This window comes from Bos indicus, chromosome 14 (genome assembly GCF_029378745.1).
Source record: "Bos indicus isolate NIAB-ARS_2022 breed Sahiwal x Tharparkar chromosome 14, NIAB-ARS_B.indTharparkar_mat_pri_1.0, whole genome shotgun sequence".
NCBI lineage: Eukaryota > Metazoa > Chordata > Mammalia > Artiodactyla > Bovidae > Bos > Bos indicus.
In genome coordinates this window covers 76,392,846-76,415,014 of record NC_091773.1, presented here as the reverse complement: position 1 = coordinate 76,415,014, position 22,169 = coordinate 76,392,846, and the positions used below count along the sequence as shown (strand labels likewise).

Below are 22,169 nucleotides of genomic sequence, written 5' to 3'. Positions count from 1 at the left end.
AAAAGTGAAAGTGAAGTCGCTCAGTCGTGTCTGACTCTTAGCGACCCCATGGACTGCAGCCTACCAGGCTCCTCCATCCATGGGATTTTCCAGGCAAGAGTACTGGAGTGGGGTGCCGTTGCTTTCTCCCTACACAGATATACCCCCATGATAAAATTACATATAACTATATACACACAGGCACACACACACACACACAAATGAGTACATGTAAAACTGGTGAAATCTGAATAAGTTGTGAGAACCGTACCAATGGTGGCTTCCTAGTTTTGTTATTGTCCTATAGTTATAAAAGATGCTACCTTTGGGGGAAACTGGGTAATGGGTACATGGGAGCTCTCTGCACTATTTGTAATTATTTCAAAATAAAAAGTTAAAAAAATTAATACCCAGAGAATGAAAGACCCACATTTAAAAGTTGAAAAGCAAAAGAACCAACATCATTAAATGCCAAAATGCAGGCACCAAAAAAGGACTTGTTAAATGTGAGCATACTAAAGCGTTCCCGAGTAACGGTTTGTTGTGTGTTTCGTGGCCTATTCTCGAGACAAGATACAAGCCTAGAAATTGGGAACTAACTGCTTTTTCCCGGTGGGGGAGGAGTTCTTAGTCTTTTATCAAAATCCCAGTTAAAACTTGGTTGCTAATAAAATTGCTTTGATTTCATCTGTTCACAGGCTCCAAAAGAAGCACTTGCTCAGAGCGTCTTGGCGGAGGTCCCCCAGCAGGTGGTGGGCTACTTCAACACATACAAACTCCTTCCTCCCAAGAACCCGGCTACGAAATGAGAGGCGCCCTGGTCGTCCGAGCAGAATTCTGTTGTGCTGTGTGGAGCAACAGATTTCTCACCATCTCAAATCGCGAATCTGTCATTTTACACCCTTCTCAGAAACCCTACGATTTACAATGCAAACCTAGCTCTCTCTGGAGTATGTCTATTTAAAGCATTCTTTTTATACTGTTTTTGGAGGAGAGCGCTAACTTAGGCTTTGCCCAGTCAACCCAGTGATTGCCAGTCATTGCAGTAATTGCGGTGAGGCTGTTTGGATTAGGAGCCGGTGCGAGAAAAGCACACGTTCTTGTGGTTGTTTACTTTCATGTGATGAAAATGCTGTTTTTGAATGTTTGTCAATAGAAAGAATGGGAAATTGTTGGAATGATGCAATTTACAGGTTGCTGTGCTTTGCTTAGGCGATATATGTATTATAAGCCGATGTCCACACCAGATGACCAGAGTTTCTTAAATTAGATGATACTGAATTTGTATCTAGAACTATATTTTATGCTTTTCCGTGGGATAAAACTACCTTCACTTGTGCTTGAGTTTTGCTGCAACTTAGACATGCACAGTTCAAAACAGAATGCATCCTCAGAAGACTTCATAAGAAGTCCCAAATTAGAAAGGAAGACACATACATATTCAGTTCTTAAAGCTGTAAAATCAACAAGTAGAAGGAACTTCCTGTAAGCCATTTTATTTGCCTTCCTGGATCTTTCATTTTCACTATTTAATATTGTAAATGTGGTCAGATTTGACCTTTTCATTGATTGTATGTGACACTCGGGATTCTGTATGTGCATTAATGATAGCTTGTCCTAGACTCAGCATTATTAGATGATTTCAACTGGAGTTTGTTAAAATGGGTAGGACTGGGTTTGTCCAGGAAAAGCTATAAGGACCAAACATATAAGGGGAAATTCGGAATTGCACTTTCTGTTAGTTAATGAAAGACATTACTTATTAAAAAAGGCAAGCTTTATATTTTCCTTTATATCTTCCAAGGTCACATACATTGATTTCTACATTTATATAGATTCATTTAGGTATTTTCTCCTTTTTTTGTTAAAGTGATTTTTTACTCTGATTTTTTAAAACTCATGATAATGGTTATTAATCAAAATCCTATTTTACATTTTAATACCATGCTGCTTCCTAAGCCCAAAATGTATGGTATTAAGCAAAAACCTACTATAACTTAAAAAAAAAAAATCCAACTGCTGCATAGGATAGAATGGACTTTCCATGCTTTTTTTTTTTTTTTTAGTATATTTTTTTTTCCTGATGTTTACACTTTGGAATATAATCCTTAGCAAACATTACCTTTTCAGAATGGATTAAGGTTTTACTGAGGACCTGTGTGCCAAGTACTACACATGTCCGTGTGCTGGCCGGTCATGAAGTAACATCTGGTTATTGAGGACTGCATGTCGGTCACAGATCCGTATGGGATGCACCTTGTGCTGTGCTGACGTGCCTTCCAGGGTTACTGAAAATGTGCCACCGCGCGGGTCTTTTGTCCCCTGAAATATTTGAAGGAAGCGAGCCCTCAGCCATGAACAGCTTTTGGCTTCTCGGAAGCCGCTCATTGTCCAGGTCAGGCTGAGAGGGGCTCTGCTGACCATCGTGGGTGCCTGCCCCCGGCGAGCAGAGAGGGCGTCTGCTGACCATCGTGGGTGCCCGCCCCCGGCGAGCGATTAACACTTTCCACTCAGCTAGCTGGCCTCTGGATGTGCGTTGTTAACCTGAAGGTACTTAATAACTAGTCGTCTATTACCCTATAGTATGACTTATGAGATGACAAGTCATCTTGACGTCCGTCAGGAGAGGAATGAACTGCTGACTCTCCCAGGAGTTTGCAGCCTCTGTGTCTAAGATGCCCTGCTTTCAGTTCTTTTTGGTGCTGGGGAACAGCATATATAGTTTGCTTTGGTTTTCAGAATTTTCTTTTGTAAACATACGCGGCCTTTAAAAGAAACGATTTGCATGTGATCTTGGTATACTGCAAGACAGAAGTAGAGGTTCTAGTGTGAAGCTGAGGTCCAGGGGTCACCGGGCCCCCTCCTCAGTCTCCTGAGCCCCATCCTGGCGGCACTGGGGCCGCCTGCAGGGCACCTGGGCACCGCTGGTCAGAAGCATTCATTGCTTTCATCGGCCAAACCAGTGTCCTGTCACCACTGTCATTGATTTGGTCTTCATAATTTTATATTCTGATTTTAACCAGAATTGTTCTCTTTTGAAAATTAATTTTGTATTATGCATTCTTGATTTGGTTCATCAGTAGGTGCTATTATTCATAAGACCTGTGATTCCAGTAGATTAGGGGAATTGATACCTTTTTGCAGTTTTGAATAAAAGTGTTGATAATTTCTAAATTATCATTTATAAAATTCTTAGAGCTTCAACATTTTGCGTCATCACAGGCTGATTTAGTATTGTTTTGTATTAAAATAGTCCTTTTCCCTTTCGTGCTGCCATTCATTCCGTGCCATTAGTCCTTAAAATGCGTTTAAAGAAGAAATAGCCAAGTTGACTGTTACACCTCATCCAAACAGATACATCACAAACATACGAGGGCGACAGTGCCTGGGATGGACGTGGTACTTCTCAGTCTGCCTGTTCTGAGAGAAGAGCAATTAGCATGGTCACGTCACCTTGTGCTTGAAGTGGAAAACTTTAAGATCGGAAAAATTTAAAGTCAGATCAGGGATTTACAGCTGTCTACTTTGGTAGTGCCTTAGGCAGCCTTTCCAGAGTAAATTCAGGGCCCCCTTGTTGCCTATGCCTTATTTAACATACTTTGCCTTATTAATTGTGTAAATTTTCTGGAAAATCATCTTCAATAAAATTTCTCCTAGTCTCTTTATATGTGTGGTTGGTAGTCATGGAAGTGACACATATGGTAAACCAGAAGCTTGGTTGAGATTTCGAGAGACTATTTTGTGGTTTTATGTCATATTTGATAATAAGTATGTAAGTTACTAATATATGAATTGATGTTAAGTATATCTTCCATTTGGATAAAGTCATTTCTTGATGTGTTACAATAGTACCTTGTTTTTATTTTTGTTCTTTCTTCAAATGATATTGGTCAAAAAGTTAGAAATAAAGTTAGTGCTTTAATCAGCCTGTATTCTGTGTTTTTCTGAATTAAACAGTTTGGGGGGTTTATTCTTTTATGGGATGTAATCACTTAAAGATATTGAATGTATTCAAGGTATTTTTCAGGGTACAGTAAGGGAAAGGTTCCCAGCTTAACTAGGGTGCTCACATGAGAACTGTGCCCTCCTATTTTATCGGTTGTTGGGCAGGACAGTATATTCACCTAACTTTTTCTTCTAAGTTGCTTCTATCGTGTTGCAGTATTGGGCAAGGTCTTGGGGGAACAGTGTGACCTCGGAAGCCAAAGTTGCCGCCTTCATGGAAATAATGGACCGGAAGAGAGAGGAAAGACTAAGTAATTGTAGGGACATGAGGTCAGGGGGGAGACCCGACCCACCTACTGCCAAGGAGCACTTTTCCCAGGATGTGCACCCCCATTCAAGTTGAGACCTGAACCCTCACTGGACGACGAACGTTCAAAGCATTTATGAAGGTGTCGTATCAACAGCAACTGTGGAGTTGAATGTTTGGGGAATGGGAAGAATTTAAGTTTGCTGGAATGCAAAGTGCGAGAGGGAGAGTGTGAGAGAAGAGGGGAGAGGGGAGACGGGGTGGCGGGTGGCTTTGCATCCTGTCCAGCCCCCGGGGGCATTCAAGGGCGTCCCTGCTTAGGCTAAAAGGAATGGGATGCCACCGAATGGACTTAGCAGCTCTGATGCGATCCAGGTCAGGTTTTTGAAGAACAGAAGGGCCTTACGTTAGAGGGGTAGGAGGGACCCCACTGCCAAAGTTGCTGTGGTCACAGTGGCCTTGGTGAAGGCCTGATGGAATAGGTGGTGGTCACCTTATGGCAAAGACTCCGCTGTTTGGTTACCCACTTGCCAAGTTCGGATTCTAGGTCAGTTTCTGAATTCTAGACTTTTTCTGCCACAGCCCTGCCTCCACACTGAATCATCTATCGATTAGCCCCATGTCAGTTCTTTCATGGCTCCAATGCTGACTCACACCTGATAATGGCACAGAGTCCCAGCATTGCCAAAGCCTTCTCATCTGTCACCCTTGTAGCAAGACCAACACCCTCGTCATTTGTCATTGAGCGTTCCCAGGTGGCTCAGTGGTGAAAGAATCTGCCTGCCAATGCAGGAGATGCGGGTTCAATCCTGAGGTCCAGCAGACCCTTTGGAGGAGGAAATGGCAACCTGTTCCAGGATTCTTGCTTGGAGAATCCCATGGACAGAGGAGCCTGGTGACCACAGTCTACGGGGCCGCAAAGAGCAGGACAGGACGGAGCGACTGAGCACACGGCTGTTTGGCCAACTTCTCCAGAATACTCTCAAGAGGTTGCAGTGTCCTTGAAGAGTTATACTTTGTCTTGGCTATTGATCTTCTCTCTAAAAGGAAATGATCAGGAAGCAAATATCATTATAAGCAGAACTGTGACCTCTTATAATAGGTAAATGAGAGCCCTAGTATCTTTGATTTTTTCATAAACTCACAGCGTGCCAGGTTTCACAACAGCGCTTGGTCATCTAGGACTGGACGCAAGAATCTTGGGTTGGGGAGCTCCAGAGAGTTCACAGAGAGAAGACTGAGTGTAATAGGATTAGTCTTCAGCCACGTCTTCCAGCCAGTAAAAATTATTTGCTTGTTTTTGAAGAAATATTGAATAGTTTAGTGAAACTTGCTGAGTCATGTCTGACTCTTTAGGATCCCATGGACTACACTGTCCATGGAATTCTCCAGTCTAGAAAGTCCAGAATACTGGAGTGGGTAGCCTTTCTCTTCTCCAGGGGATCTTCTCAACCCAGGGATTGAACCCAGGTCTCCCGCATGGCAGGCAGATTCTTTACCAGCTAAACCACCAGGGAAGCCCAAGAATACTGGAGTGGGTAGCCTTTCCCTTCTCCAGGGGATCTTCACAACCCAGGAACCAAACCAGGGACTCCTGCGTTGCAGGCGGATTCTTTACCAACTGAGCTATCAGGGAAACCCAAATCGTTTAGTACTAGCAATCAACAGGTGAAGTCAAAGTGAGTAAAATTTCTTAGTAACCTCAAAGAGTTTATGATCTAATATGAGAAAGGAGACAGTACATGATGCTAAAACAAGCAAGGTGAGGCAGGCTTTTTGTGAGACTTTACCTATTTTTTCCCCCCAGTTTCTCCGTCCCAGGAGGTGGGGTCGCTGGGAGCGGGGTGGGCAGGAAACTTTGCTCCGGGGCCACGGAGTCCGGGCTCCTTCAAGGCCCTGCGGGTGCACGGGTGCAGCGGTTGACCAGGCGGCCGCCCAGCAGCTCGCTGTAAGAGTGGACCTGATGGATGCGGTGCAGCCTGCAGAGCGCGCAGCCTCGCTGGAGCCCCGAAGGCCGAGAGCCGGTCCTGGACCCCGCGCACCGCGGTGTGCTATGCCCGCTTGCCCGCGGCCTGCGACAGCCACTGCCTGGGTTCGGAGAGAAGCCCTCCGGCTCGGAGGCGTGGGGCGCTTTGATGGTCCATATGAACATCCTTTGCGTGACGCACAGGGACTGCGGGGACCTGCAGAGGCACCGACCGACTCTCGCCCATACCGTTCCTTATCCCTTCAGTCATCTTGGTCAACAGTACAGTTGTTCAGTCGCTTAGTAGTGCCTGACTCTGTGATCCCATGGACTGCAGCACGCCAGGCCTCCCTGCTCCCTGTCCATCACCAACTCCCGGAGTTCACTCAAACTCAGGTCCATCAAGTCGGTGATGCCATCCAACCATCTCGTCCTCTGTCGTTCCCTTCTCCTCCTGCCCTCAATCTTTCCCAGCATCAGGGTCTTTTCAAAAGAGTCAGTTCTTCGGATCAGGTAGTCAAAGGATTGGAGTTTCAGCTTCAGCATCAGTTCTTCCAATGAACATTCAGGACTGATTTCCATTAGGATGGACTGGCTGTATCTCCTTGCTGTCCATGAGACTCTCAAGAGTCTTCTCACAGTTCCAAAGCATCAATTCTTCAGCGCTCAGCTTTCTTTATGGTCCAACTCTCACATCCATACATGACTACTGGAAAAACCATAGCTTTGACTATACAAACCTTTGTTGGCAAAGTCATGTCTCCTGCTTTTTAATATGCTATTTAGGTTGGTCATAACTTTTCTTCCATTCACTTAGCTACCTTTTATTGAACACACGCTATTAGTTATGCTATCCTGGGGTGGGGGCAACCCCACCTTATACAAATTTTTCATTTTTAATCAGAAATTATTTTTGAAATTCATAAGGGAAAGTGTCTCCCCCATCTATGTTTTTTTACCAGGTTCTCACTGTCCCCTCCACATATTTCACATTTTTAAGCAAAATATGGAATTGTTATCAACAGTGGGTTGTGGGCTTGGTGTCTGCTAGGAACTAGGAGATGATACGGCCTTTTGGTTTTACGTAGAATGAATGAATGTATCAGAGTTTGTTGAGAGAAGTGTGGTCAACATCTGTGGAGGTTGTGTGTGTGCGTGTGTGTGCGCACTCAGTGGCTAAGACATGTCCGACGCTTTGTGACCACGTGGGCTGTAGCCCACCAGGGTCCTCTGTCCATGGGATTCTCCAGACAAGAATACTGGAGTGGGTTGCCATTTCCTCTTCCAAGGCATCTTCTGGACCCAGGGATCAAACCTGCGTCTCTTGCATCTCCTGCATTGGCAAGCAGATTCTTTACACTGAGCCACCAGGGAAGCCCCATGGAAGTTACAAATCCAGTTTTCAACTACTGTTCTTCTCTGTAACTAAGGTGCTGGGAACTCTGTTTGCCATGTACCCAGCAAATGAGCTGATATAATTTAAGGTGGGCATTATGTACATTCACTCACAGCTGTGGCTCCCTTGGTATGGTTATTTCACACCTCCACAGACCTGTCTTATCAGGTCTGCCTCTTGAATCTCCATGAGATATTTCTCATTCTTGTGTCCTGCTTCTCCAACCAACAGCTATCTCCTGCCATAGTTCATGAAATTAAATATGTTAGTCTCCTGGTGCTGTTGTATAGAATAGTATGTATAGAATGCGTATTTAACAACAGACATTTATCTTCTCACAGTCTGGAGGCTGGAAGTCCAAAATCAAGATGCCTGAACTTTTGGTTTCTCCTAAGGGTACTCAGTGATTAATGCAAAGAAATAGAGGAAAACAATAGAATGGGAAAGACTAGAGATCTCTTCAAGAAAATTAGATATACAAAGGGAACATTTCATGCAAAGATGAGCACAATAAAGGACAAAAATGGAATGGACCAAACAGAAGCAGAAGATATTAAGAAGAGGTGACAAGAATACATAGAAGAGCTATACAAAAAAGATCCTTTTGACCCAGATAATCACGATGGTATGATCACTCACCTAGAGCCAGACACCCTGGAATGCTAAGTCAAATGGGCCTTAGGAAGAATTACTATGAACAAAGCTAGTGGTGTTTCAAATTCGAGTTATTTCAGCCGAGTTACTTCAAATTCTAAAAGATGATGCTGTGAAAGTGCCGCACTCAGTATGTCAGCAAATTTGGAAAACTCAGCAGTGGCCACAGGATCACAACAAACTGTGGAAAATTCTTCAAGAGATGGGAATACCAGACCACCTGTCCTGCCTCTTGAGAAATCTGTATGCAGGTCAAGAAGCAACAGTTAGAACTGGACATGGAACAACAGACTTGTTCCAAATCAGGAAAGGAGTAAGTCAAGGCTGTATACTGTCACCCTGCTTATTTAACTTATATGCAGAGTACGTTATGAGCAATGCTGGGCTGGATGAAGCACAAGCTGGAATCAAGTTTGCTGGGAGAAATATCAATAACCTCAGATATGGAGATGACACCACCCTTATGGCAGAAAGAGTAGAACTAAAAAGCCTCTTGATGAAAGTGAAAGAGGAGGGTGAAAAGTTGGCTTAAAGCTCAACATTCAGAAAACGAAGATCATGGCATCTGGTCCCATCACTTCACGGGAAATAGATGGGGAAACAATGGAAACAGTGACAGACTTTGTTTTTTTGGGCTCCAAAATCACTGCAGGTGGTGACTGCAGCCATGAAATTAAAAGATGCTTACTCCTTGGAAGGAAAGTTATGACCAACCTAGATGGCATATTAAAAAGCAGAGACATTACTTTGCCAACAAAGGTCCGTCTAGTCAAAGCTATGGTTTTTCTAGTAGTCATGTATGGATGTGAGAGTTGGACTATAAAGAAAGCTGAGTGCCAAAGAATTGATGCTTTTGAACCATGGTGTTGGAGAAGACTCTTGAGAGTCCCTTGGACTGCAAGAAGATCCAACCAGTCCATCCTAAAGGAAATCAGTTCTGAATATTCATTGGAAGGACTGATATTGAAGCTGAAACTCCAATACTTTGGCCACCTCATGTGAAGAGCTGACTCATTGGAAAAGACCGATTCTGGGAAAGCTTGAAGGTGAAAGGAGAAGGGGGTGGCAGATGAGATGGTTAGATAGCATCACTGACTCAGTGGACATGAATTTGAGCAGACTCCTTCAGATAGTGAGGGACAGAGGAACCTGGCGCGCTGTAGTCCATGGAATAACAGTGAGTCGGACGTGACTTAATGACTGAACAACAGCAAACCTCTGCCTTTCCCCAAGATCCTATCATAACTCATCCTTTTTTGTGCTTGGTGAAACCCTCATGTTTCCTCTGGTGATTGGTCTCCCCTGTTGCTGCAGGTTAATAAACTTGGCTTTTTCAGGCTACAGATTTGTCCCCAATAGTCTTGATTAGGTCGGCTTTATAAAAATGTGATGCATGGTATAACTAAAGGTCTCATTCTTTTTTCTTACTTAAAAAAATACACTAGTTTTAAAAGAGACCTATCCATGTTGTTAGATGTAAATCTAATTTGTTACTTTAATGGCTGAATAAAATTTCATTAAAACACATCCATACTCCACATACCATATATAAATTTTTACCTATTCTGCTAGTATGGCCTATCTGGTTGCCTTTAGGTCTTTGTGTACTACAAGCAATGCATTTCCTCTTGCATTTTGTTGTATGGGCCTACTTGAGGATTTTCTGGGATGTATGTAAATATGAGCCAGTACTGCTGGGTTCTAAGATGTACTGCCAGAACAGTAGCCCAAATTTACATACCAGCACTCAGTATTATTGTCTACTACCAAATATTTTCCCACTTGATGGGTATATTCCTTTTTCATTCTGATTTATATTTCTTTGAGCATGAGTGAAGTCAAGCCTCTTTTCTATGCTGATGTCCTATGTAGTCTGCTTCCATGAATTCACTATTAATAATCTCTCTCTTTAAAAACAAAAAAACACAGTGGGGCAAGGAGAGGGTGGGACAGATTGAGAAACTAGCATTGACATATATACACTGCCCTGTGTGAAATAGATAGGTAATGGAAAGCTGGTATACGACGCAGGGACCGCAACCTGGCATTCTGTGCAGACCTAGAGGAGTGGCGTGGGGTGTGGGGTGGAACGGAGGCTCAACAGGGAGGGGACAGATATACGCTTACGTATGTGTATGTGTATACACAATGTATATACTGATTTTTGTTGCTGTTCAGGAGAAACCAACACAACATTGTAAAGCAATTATCTTCCAATTTAAAAAAAGTTACAAAAATAAAAAGGTGAAAACAAAACAAACAACCCCTGGGCTTTCTGTCTTGATAGAAATAAAGTGTAAGAGCTAGTCTTTACCTTATTGTAATATAAAATTAAGCAGAAGTTAGAGAACAACAGAGACATTACTTTGCCAACAAAGGTCTGTCTAGTCAAGGCTATGGTTTTTCCAGTGGTCATGTATGGATGTGAGAGTTGGACTGTGAAGAAAGCTGAGCGCTGAAGAATTGATGCTTTTGAACTGTGGTGTTGGAGAAGACTCTTGAGAGTCCCTTGGACTGCAAGGAAGTCCAACCAGTCCATCCTAAAGTAGATCAGTCCTGGGTGTTCATTGGAAGGACTGATGCTGAAGCTGAAACTCCAATCCTTTGGCCACCTGATGCGAAGAACTGACTCATTGGAAAAGACCCTGATGCTGGGAAAGATTGAGGGTGGGAGGAGAAGGGAATGACAGAGAATGAGATGGTTGGACGGTATCACTGACTCAATGGACATGGGTTTGGGTAGGCTCCGGGAGATGGTGATGGACAGGGAAGCCTGGCGTGCTGTGATTCATGGGGTCGCAAAGAGTCGGACACGACTGAGCGACTGAACCGAACTGAACTGAAAGAACAACGGAGGGCTTTACTGTGTGATAATCCCTTGAAACTGCAGCCATCAGCAGTGGGAGAGGTTTGGAAGTACTGGAAAGAGGTAAGTGATGGAGGAAGAATGATGCTTCTACTGTGGTAGAAGCATGGACAAATGCCAGAGGGTGAAAGGCGGGTGTTGGTTCCAGAAAAAGCAAGATGGCTAGCTTCAGTGGAGAGTATGGTTGGGATAGTGGTAATCACATTTGGACAAAGAAGATTTAATCACTAGGATGAATTAGTAGGTCCCTGAGCAGAGAAACAACATGGTCAAAAGTAGTTGCCATGGTTTGAATGTTAGTGTCCTTCACCGCTGCCTCTCCCCAGTTGCAGCAAAATTGTGTATTGAAATCCTCACCCCAAATACGATAGGATTAGAAGGTGGGGCCTTTGGGAAGTGCTTTGGGAGGTATTCAGCTCTCGTGAACAGGATTTATTTTCTTGTTCAGTCACTCGTTTGTGTCTGACTCTTTGCAACCCTATGGACTGCAACACGCCAGGCCTCCCCATCCTTCACCATCTCCCAAAGCTTGCTCAAACATGTGCATCGAGTCGGTGATGCAATCCAACTATCTCATCCTCTGTCGTCCCCTTCTCCTCCCCCCTTCAAAGTTTCCTAGCATCAGGGTCTTTTCAAATGAGTCGGCTCTTTTGGTGGCCAAAGTATTGGAGTTTCAGCCTCAGCATCAGTCCTTCCAATGAACACCCAGGACTGATCTCCTTTAGCATGGACTGGTTGGATCTCCTTGCAGTCCAAGGGACTCTCAAGAGTCTTCTCCAACACCATAGTTCAAAATCTTCAATTCTTTGGTGCTTAGCCTTATTTATGATCCAACTCTCACATCCATACATGACTACTGGAAAAACCATAGCTTTGACTCTACTGACCTTTGTTGGCAGAGTAATACCTCTGCTTTTTAATATGCTGCCTAGATTTGTCATAGCTTTTCTGCCAAGGAGCTAGCATCTTTTAATTTCAGGGCTGCAGTCACCATCTGCAGTGATTTTAGAGCCCCAGAAAAGAAAGTCTGTCATTGTTTCCCCATCTATTTGCCAAGAAGTGATGGGACTAGATCCTATGATCTTAGTTTTTTTAATATTGAGTTTTAAGGCAACTTTTTCACCCTCCTCTCACTTTCATCAAGAGGCTCTTTAGTTCCTCTTCACTTTCTGCCATAAGGGTGGTGTCATCTGCATATCTGAGGTTATTGATATTTCTCCCAGCAATCTTGATTCCAGCTTGTGATTCATCCAGCCAGGCATTTTGCATGATGTACTCTGCATACAACTTAAATAAGCAGCGTGACAGTACACAGCTTTGATGTACTCCTTTCCCAATTTTTAACCAGCTTGCTGTTCCATGTTCAGTTCTAACTGTTGCTTCTTTTTTTTTTTTTTTTTTGGTCTTTCTTTTTTTTTCAATTTTATTTTATTTTTAAACTTTACATAATTGTATTAGTTTTGCCAAATATCAAAATGAATCCATCACAGGTATACATGTGCTCCCCATCCTGAACCCTCCTCCCTCCTCCCTCCCCACACCATCCCTCTGGGTCGTCCCAGTGCACCAGCCCCAAGCATCCAGTATCGTGCATTGAACCTGGACTGGCATCTCGTTTCATACATGATATTTTACATGTTTCAATGCCATTCTCCCAAATCTTCCCACCCTCTCCCTCTCCCACAGAGTCCATAATACTGTTCCATACATCAGCGTCACTTTTGCTGTCTCGTACACAGGGTTATTGTTATCATCTTTCTAAATTCCATATATATGCGTTAGTATACTGTATTTAACTGTTGCTTCTTGACCTGCATACAGGTTTCCACCAGCTAAGGTGGTCTGGTATTCTCATCTCTTTAACAGCTTCCCACAGTTTATTGTGATCTACACAGTCAAAGGCTTTACCGTAATTAATGAAGCAGAAGTATATGTTTTTCTGGTATTCTCTTGTTTTTTTCTATGATCCAATGGATATTGGCAATTTGAACTCTGGTTCCTCTGCCTTTTCTCAATCCAGTTTGAACATCTGGAAGTTCTCAGTTCATGAACTGTTGAGCCTAGCTTGGAGGATTTTGAGCATGACCTTGCTAGCATGTGAAATGAGTGTAATTGTGTGGTAGTTTGAACATTCTTTGGCATTGCCCTTCTTTGGTACTGGAATGAAAACAGACTTTTCCAGTCCTATAGCCACTGCTGAGATTTCCAAATTTGCTGGCATATTGAGTGCAGCACTTTCACAGCATCAACTTTTAGGATTTGAAATAGCTCAGCTGTAATTCCATCACCTCCACTAGCTTTGTTCGTAGTGATACTTTCTAAAGCCCATTTGACTTTGCACTCCAGGATGTCTGGCTCTAGGTGAGTGATCACACCATCATGGTTATCTGGGTCATGAAGATCTTTTTTGTGTAATTCTTCTGTGTATTATGGCCACCTCTTCTTAATATCTTCTGCTTCTGATAAGTCCATACCGTTTCTGTCCTTTATTGTACCCATCTTTGCATGAAATGTTCCCTTGGTATCTCTAATTTCTTTGAAAAGATCTCCAGTCTTTCCCATTCTGTTGTTTTCCTCTGTTTTTTTGCATTGATCACTGAGGAAGGGTTTCTTATCTCTCCTTGCTGTTCTTTGGAATTCTGCATTCAGATGGGTATATCTTTCCTTTTCTCCTTTGCCTTTCACTTCTCCTCTCTTCTTAACTGTTTGTAAGGCCTCCTCAGACAACCATTTTGCCTTTTTGCATTTCTTTTTCTTGGGGATGGTTTTGATCACTGTCTCCTGTACAATGTTATGAACCTCCACCCATAATTCTTTGGATCTAATCTGTTGAAACTATTTGTCACTTCCACAAATCCTATGAATAGGATTAGTGACTCCATAAAAGAGACTCTGGAGGGATCCCTTGCCCATTCAACCCTGTGTAGACAGTGAGAATGAGCCTTCTAAGAACCATGTTGGGCTTCGATCCTGCATTTCCCAGCCTCCAGACCTGTGAGAAATACACTGTGTTGTTCATAAGCTACCCTGTATGTGGTACTTTTATTACAGCAGCCCAAACGGTCTAAGACAGTTGTATTTGAGAAAGGCCTGACTTTAGCCATGGCAGAAGGACCGAGAAAGATAACGTGATTAAAGCGGATAGTGGGTAAAAAGTGATTATTTATTTGAATTGAACAGAAAATATGAACTGGATGGTTAGCATTGAAGTTGAAAAGGAAAGGGAAATTAGTAAGATTTAAGAAAGAGACAGGATTTGGTGCACTATATAAGCAATGGAAGAATTGCTAATTATTCTTAGATTTGAGTCTGAGAGTCTGGTAGGATGAAGATATTATCTAAAAAAGGATAGTTTGGGAGAGAAAATAAATGACAGAGGAAGAGCATAATAGAGGTTAATTTTACTTTCTTTATAGGATATAAGGGGAACATATAATTCATAAGCTCAGAACTTTTCTCATTTATTTTTTTCCTTATTATCAGACTTTTTAGAGGTCCTATTTTTACCTAACAGAAGCAGAAGATATTAAGAAGAGATGGCAAGAATACACAGAAGAACTGTACAAAAAAGATCTTCACGACCCAGATAATCACGATGGTGTGATCACTGACCTAGAGCCAGACATCCTGGAATGTGAAGTCCAGTGGGCCTTAGAAAGCATCACTACGAACAAAGCTAGTGGAGGTGATGGAATTCCAGTGGAGCTATTCCAAATCCTGAAAGATGATGCTGTGAAAGTGCCACACTCAATATGCCAGCAAATTTGGAAAACATAGCAGTGGCCACAGGACTGGAAAAAGTCTGTTTTCATTCTAGTACCAAAGAAGGGCAATGCCAAAGAATGCTCAAACTACCACACAATTGCACTCATCTCACACGCTAGTAAAGTAATGCTCAAAATTCTCCAAGCCAGACTTCAGCAATATGTGAACCGTGAACTTCCTGATGTTCAAGCTGGTTTTAGAAAAGGCAGAGGAACCAGAGATCAAATTGCCAACATCCGCTGGATCATGGAAAAAACAAGAGAGTTCCAGAAAAGCATCTATTTCTGATTTATTGACTATGCCAAAGCCTTTGACTGTGTGGATCACAATCAACTGTGGAAAATTCTTCAAGAGATGGGAATACCAGACCACCTGATCTGCCTCTTGAGATATTTGTATGCAGGTCAGGAAGCAACAGTTAGAACTGGATATGGAACAACAGACTGGTTCCAAATAGGAAAAGGAGTTCGTCAAGGCTGTATATTGTCACCCTGTTTATTTAACTTCTATGCAGAGTACATCATGAGAAACGCTGGACTGGAAGAAACACAAGCTGGAATCAAGATTGCCAGGAGAAATATCAATAACCTCAGATATGCAGATGACACCACCCTTATGGCAGAAAGTGAAGAGGAACTCAAAAGCCTCTTGATGAAAGTGAAAGTGGAGAGTGAAAAAGTTGGCTTAAAGCTCAACATTCAGAAAACTAAGATCATGGCATCTGGTCCCATCACTTCATGGAAATAGATGGGGAAACAGTGGAAACAGTGTCAGACTTTATTTTGGGGGGCTCCAAAATCACTGCAGATGGTGACTGCAGCCATGAAATTAAAAGACGCTTACTCCTTGGAAGGAAAGTTATGACCAACCTAGATAGCATATTCAAAAACAGAGACATTACTTTGCCAACAAAGGTCCATCTAGTCAAGGCTATGGTTTTTCCTGTGGTCATGTACAGATGTGAGAGTTGGACTGTGAAGAAAGCTGAGTGCCGAAGAATTGATGCTTTTGAAGTGTGGTGTTGGAGAAGACTCTTGAGAGTCCCTTGGACTGCAAGGAGATCCAACCAGTCCATTCTGAAGGAGATCAGCCCTGGGATTTCTTTGGAAGGAATGATGCTAAAGCTGAAACTCCAGTACTTTGGCCACCTCACGCAAAGAGTTGACTCATTGGAAAAGACTCTGATGTTGGGAGGGATTGGGGGCAAGAAGAGAAGGGGACGCCAGAGGATGAGATGGCTGGATGGCATCACTGACTCGATGGACGTGAGTCTGAGTGAACTCCAGGAGTTGGTGATGGACAGGGAGGCCTGGCGTGCTGCGATTCATGGGGTCACAAAGAGTCAGACACGACTGAGCGACTGATCTCATCTGACCTGATTTTTACCTTTAAAAAACATTTTTTTTTTACCTTTTCTTTCTGGCTCTTGTAAGCACTCTCCACAACAAACTCCCATTTACCAAATAAGCACTATTTAACAATTTCTCTCTGTTTGCTTAACTATGGAAAAACACCACCCAACCTTTTGTAAAATTTGTCATGTCTCTGTGATACTCTTAATATTTTTGCATATAAAAATGGGAGTAACAAATGATACATTTTCTTCTAGTGATTAATTTATACATGGTTTGCTGAATGTGTCTGTGTTATAGGCTTCTTGGCTAATATAATTTGTTAAAACACTCTCAGCAAAGTGCTGTTACAGTGACCATCTTCTGAGACTTGGAAATAGCCTTATTATACTGAACGTAATGTTATACAGTAACGGCATTTTTTAGAATGGAATTCTATATGTATTATTACCTCCGACAGCAGCCTGGCTTTTTTAGCCTCCTCACAGCATGAGACTTTGGTAATTATGCTAATGCTAGCTGATTCATGAGGACAACTTCCTAAAGTGCACTTAATTAACTCGGAGATTTTGTAAACAGCTGTACATGTAGTTTCCGGAAATTGTAGGGATATGTCAATCTGACATGTGTACAGTCTGCCTTCCTAACCTCATCAGTTTTTACTAAAGCTGAAAACAAGAAGCTCAAATTTGGCACCTTCTGAAGCAAATGCCTGCAAGCTTCTGAGAAATGTTGCTTTAGCCTCCTGGAAGATGGGGACAATCTGATTTCTCCTGTTTGAGTCTGTTGAGCCAGATGAGACTTCTAAGCTGGTATGAATGAAAATATTAAAGCGTTGTCTTTAGTAAAGGGTATAGTTTTTCCAACATGTTGCTGCAATGTGATTTTGCTTGTGGGTTTGGGCTTCCCTCTTGGCTCAGAGGGTAAGGAATCTGCCTGCAATGCAGGAGACCTGGGTTCGATTCCTGGGTCAGGAAGATACCCTGGAGACGGGAATGGCAGCCCACTTCAGTATTCTTGCCTGGAGAATCCCACAGAGAGAGGAACCTGGCTGGCTACAGTCCATGGGGTTGAAAAGAGTCTACACAACTAACACTTTCACTTTCACTGTTGTTAGTATTGCTGACCAGCTGTGGTCTTCAGAGGACTCCTCTGCAAGGTGGGTTTTATATCCATTGAGTTCATAATGATTGCTTCCTTTAATCCCACCTGGTGGGTTGATCTGATACTTGACTGACATAACCCTGGCTTGGATAAAAATCAGTTGATGTTTGACATTTTATTAAAATCTCACACTCCCCAAGTAAGAGGTAATAGTCATATACATAGAACGTTTAACCAAGACTAACAGTGCAAGACTTTAACACACACACACACACACACACCACACACACACAATTAAGAGAAAAACCTAGTGAATTATTTCAGAGCCAAGACCAACCTAATCAAAACGGAGGGAAGAAACATCATCAAGAAAGTACAGAAGAAAAATAACCTTCTAGGTACCATTAGGAGAATACCAATTGCACAAAGCTGATGACAACGGAGAATAGGGATTTTTTCCTTAATAATCTTCTTATTGCCACTGCAGAAGATCACACTCTCAGATACGCCCTAGAAACTAAGCTAGAGATTTGCCTGTGGTTTCTCAAGGGTGCCGGCAAGGTCTTTTCCTGTCATTAGATTAAACTCCGATCCTGGCTGTAATCTCTCAGGGAACTAGCTAGAGTATGTCTAAAGATCATCACATATTTATTGCTTAGCCTTTTCTTTGACTTCGATCGTCAGAACCTCTTCCCCGGCCTCGGCAGAAGGAGCCATGCTGATGATGAGCGAGTGACGGGTAGTTCCTCTGGGCAAAACTGCCTTTCTAGTTGCCTGGGGCGCTTCCTCCGCTGTAATGGAACTCGTTTCACATTTGGATGTTTCAAGTGGTTTCTCTGCTGTTGCTCTTCCTTTATCTTCAGATTCTTTTCCTTTATCCTCTTCTTCCTGGTTTTCGTCTTTTCTCTAGAAGAAAGTTATTGAAAAGAGTTGATTGGTGCTGAAATCTTAATCGAGGATGTTGGAGTCTTTTGATTAATATGCAATACCTAAGGATCGCCGTCAAAAGACTGACGTAATATGGGAATCATGTCTGCCTTTGACTATCCTTTAAGTTTTCAGATGTGCTGGAGAATGGGGTTGAGCTGTCACCTTTGAACTCAGGGTTAGTGTGCCTTACATTTCTGTTCCTGCCAAGGAATTTGCTCCCTATTGGCTCCCATGGTCTCTGAATTATTAGACTTAGTGCTCAAGACGCTTTGCTTTTCAAATATTTACTTATTTATTTTATGAAGATGAAATTTTAAATATTTATCTTTTAATAAAAAAGTATTAGCCCAATACCAAATAATGCTGTAAAAACACTCTAGAACTATGGTTTCCCTCCTGCATAAGCTCATGGGAGCATCTCAGGGAGAAATTCATGTCTCCTTCCTAGTACAGTCTTCTCCATTTGCTCCATGGGTATTTGATATAATTTTAGAACCTTTGGCATTTAGGGTCATCTGTATAAATTTCAGATTAAGAAACATACCATGCTGTTTGCTGGTGATGCTTGAGATCAGTTTGAAAGAGGCTTGTACAGGGTATGAAGGTGCATATACAGAGTTGAAAGCCTTAATTAACACACTGACCTACAGAGTTGTTTTCCCCATAAATCTTCTACACAGATTATTATTTGTCTGCCAATTAAACGAGGCATCTGGTGTACCCTGACCTCTATCACAGTGTTGCGTGTGTGGAAAAGGAAGAAGCAACTTTGAATCTCTTGAGTGTGATTGACTTTATAATATTTGCTTTACCAATTTTCAGAAAGAGTCAGATACTCATTTCTTACTGTTTTAGAGACAACATAATAACTAGATTCAGAAAACTTGAATCTTTGCTCTGTTTTTCAGGATCTGGCCTCATAAACTTATCATGAGAATCAAAGAAATATAAAAAAAAAGAGAAAAACTAAAACATTTCCGTTTCATGACATTTCTAGGAATTAGGAGACAGCTTGGTGTAGGTGTTGAAGTCTGAATTTCTGACTAATAACTTTTGCTCTGTCATTGATGGTGATCTTATCTAAATAATTGATCTGGATCTCAGTTTATTCAGCTATAACATGAAGGCTGTGATGCCCTCTGTGAGGTTACTTCTGTCTTAGTAATTGAATGAATACTGGTGAAAATGTTTAATGGCTGGTAAAATGTCTTACACATTTATAGGTATATATATGTTTATATAAATACAGTTGATCCTCATTATTCATGGTAGTTTTGTTCTATAAAGCTTCCATAAACACTGAACTAGCAAACCCTGCTCTTTGGGATAATGCAAGTTTAGGATCCTACAAGCCTCTGGTTTTAACATTTTTGTCAACTCCTCAATACATAACCTTGTTTTACATACATTTCTATTTAGAAACACCTTATTTAATATGTATGGTTTATTCATTACATTGAACTCACAGCCAGTAGCACTCTGACTCATGCCCGGATGAAGCTTATCTAATACACGTGTTTCTCTGTAGGGCACATCACTGCTTTTTTGCCCTTTGGAACACAGTACTTTGGCACTATGTTTGAGGGCCATTTTTAATAGTGGGAGGGGGGAAATGCACAAAAATACAAAAAACGTGACAATAAATAGACCATGAAAAGTTCATTCATTCACAGTGTGAGAGCTGAAACAACAAGGCAGAGTGTCTCCTTGTTCAAATTCAGCTGAAAACATGTGCCCCCAGCAACTTAAATTTTCACTATTCTGTACAGGTATGCCTGTGAATGACCCCCCAAACCCCTTAAATATTGGTTTTGAGGCTACAAACACACTTTAGTGAGTAAGCAGTTTCACAAACACAGAAAACACAAATCGAGCCGCCAGGGATGCCATATACACACAATCTCGGTGTTGGGTTTAGTTGCTCAGTCGTGTCCAACTTTTTGTGACCCCATGGACTGCAGCCCACCAGACTCCTCTGTCCATGGGGATTCTCCAGGCAAGAATACGGGAGTTGATTGCCATTCCTTTCTCCAGGGTATCTTCCTGACCCAGGGATCGAATCTGGGTCTCCTGCATTGCAGGCAGATTCTCTACCGTCTGAGGAATATAGAATCCAACAGAAATCAGTCTAGATTAAAATGGCTACCTAGTCCAGTATTCTTGCCTGGAGAACTCCTTGGACAGAGGAGCCTGGCGGGCTATAGTCCATGGGGTCGCAAAGAGTTAGACACTGCTGAGTGACTAACCCTTTCACCTTTTCTCATACATATATATATATATATATAGTCACAAAACACTAAAACTGTCATAATAAACCCAGGGGGTTAACTGTGATGATACATGGGTATACAGTAAATAATAGTAAGTGCTGTGTATAATGTAGCAATTATATGCATTAGATGAATCCAGATTATCCCAGTGTCTGACACGGGGTTAAAGTAGGAGCTTGTCTGAGTGTATTTCGTCCGGGGGTCTCTGTTACAGTCCTCCTTTCCTTCTGTCCTATTACCTGAGCGGTTTGTTCTCTCTTCAACGTGAGTAGTCTTGCAAGACCTGCTTTTCCAGAGCTTCCCAGAAGAGCTTTAAACATTTTGGGTGTTTCTTGTTTCGGTGGGAAGAGAAAGGCAAGTCCTTTGTTTGGGGGGGTTACCCCTGTGCCTGGAGCTTTGTTCTTTAGAAGCACTCTGTGGGCAGGAGAGAAAGGCCATTTTAGATAGCATTGTGAGGATTCTGGAAGAACTTCCCAGAAATACTATCTTTTCGCCTAATCTGTGAAGTTTTCAATGCATAACTGCGTAAGCAATAGTATGTTAGGTGGTTTTCCTGGAAACAGTTAACTGCAGCCATGAACACAGTGTCAAGTGAAGCCAACTCCTCTCTAATGGGTTTTTTTTTTTTTTTTCTCTAATGAGATTTCAAAGATGGTACCTGGCTTTCTTCATGAGCAGCTTTTCAGAATCTGGATAATGCACTAGAATTTCTTGGAGGGTCTTTTTGTCCAGAGTTAAAAGATTGGCAAAGCCATGGGCCACCACGTTGGCTGTTCTTCGGTTTCCTCCTCTTGCCGCTAGAAGGCTGTAAGAGAGAAAAGCAAATCTTTGCCACAATTTTCTATCTCCCTCCACCAAAATCTTTTAAAAAATAAATACCACATGTCAGAGCCATTTATACTGCCTCGGGGTCATTCCCTGGGGTGAGAGGTCAGGTGATCCTGTGGAGAGAGTCAGGATGTGGCGGCAATAGAAGTGGCAACAGCTTTTGACATGTTTGGCATCTAACTCCCACCTCAAATCAAGGCTTTGTAGCCATCAGAGCCCGGGAGACTCTTCCTCCCAGATTCCAGAAGCGCTGCCTCTCTTTGGTGGGAATCCTTTATTTGCTCTTCCAGACTCACCTTTTATCCCTCCTGACCTCTTTGCCCTCCAGGAAGCTGAATTGCGGGTTTGCTCTCTGACTTTGATTTGGGGTGAGCCAATGGGAAATATGAGGAGGAAGTCAGAAAGCAGGTAGAGAGTGGTTTTGGAGCATTTATTCCCCCATTCTTGCCCTGCCAGGACTTAGGTTAGCAACGGCTGCAGTTGCTACCAAAAATCCACAGCCCCTGACACGTGGCCGTCTCCTAGAACAGCTCCCACAGACTTCTTTCTGGGCCCTGATAACATGCCCTGCCCTTGTCCCCTTTAGGCTTGGCTGTGAAAACAGCTCCCTTGTAGCTAGCTTTGAGATGTATCAGCATCTCTTGTTGGGTACTCTTAGATTTGTCTTTTAATTTTCTTTGACTGACTTCTGTCAATAATCCCTTTATTAAAGCCTTCTTAGTTAATTTCCTTAAATGTACATTCTGTTTCGCCTGTACTCTGAGTAATAAAGCTCTGACAGCAAATCTTAATGATACTTTGGTAACA

The 22,169-nt window shown here is 42.4% G+C and overlaps 2 protein-coding genes across 3 annotated transcripts in view; one reads left to right on the top strand and one right to left on the bottom strand.

Annotated features, from left to right (window-relative positions):
* CPNE3 (copine 3) overlaps positions 1-3,904 on the top strand; it is a 48,458-nt gene extending 44,554 nt beyond the window's left edge. For both annotated transcript variants that reach the window (XM_070802948.1, XM_070802947.1), the window contains exon 16: positions 678-3,904. In XM_070802948.1, coding sequence (XP_070659049.1) covers positions 678-788 — 111 coding nt within the window. In that variant the 3' untranslated portion in view covers positions 789-3,904. The remainder of the gene's footprint in view (positions 1-677) is intronic.
* Positions 3,905-17,490: 13,586 nt separating this feature from the next.
* Positions 17,491-22,169, bottom strand: part of CNGB3 (cyclic nucleotide gated channel subunit beta 3) — a 187,263-nt gene continuing 182,584 nt past the window's right edge. The window contains exons 16-18 of the mRNA XM_019973506.2: positions 21,193-21,339; positions 20,774-20,948; positions 17,491-18,240 (exon numbers count right to left, since the gene is read on the bottom strand). Coding sequence (XP_019829065.2) covers positions 17,983-18,240; positions 20,774-20,948; positions 21,193-21,339 — 580 coding nt within the window. The 3' untranslated portion in view covers positions 17,491-17,982. The remainder of the gene's footprint in view (positions 18,241-20,773; positions 20,949-21,192; positions 21,340-22,169) is intronic.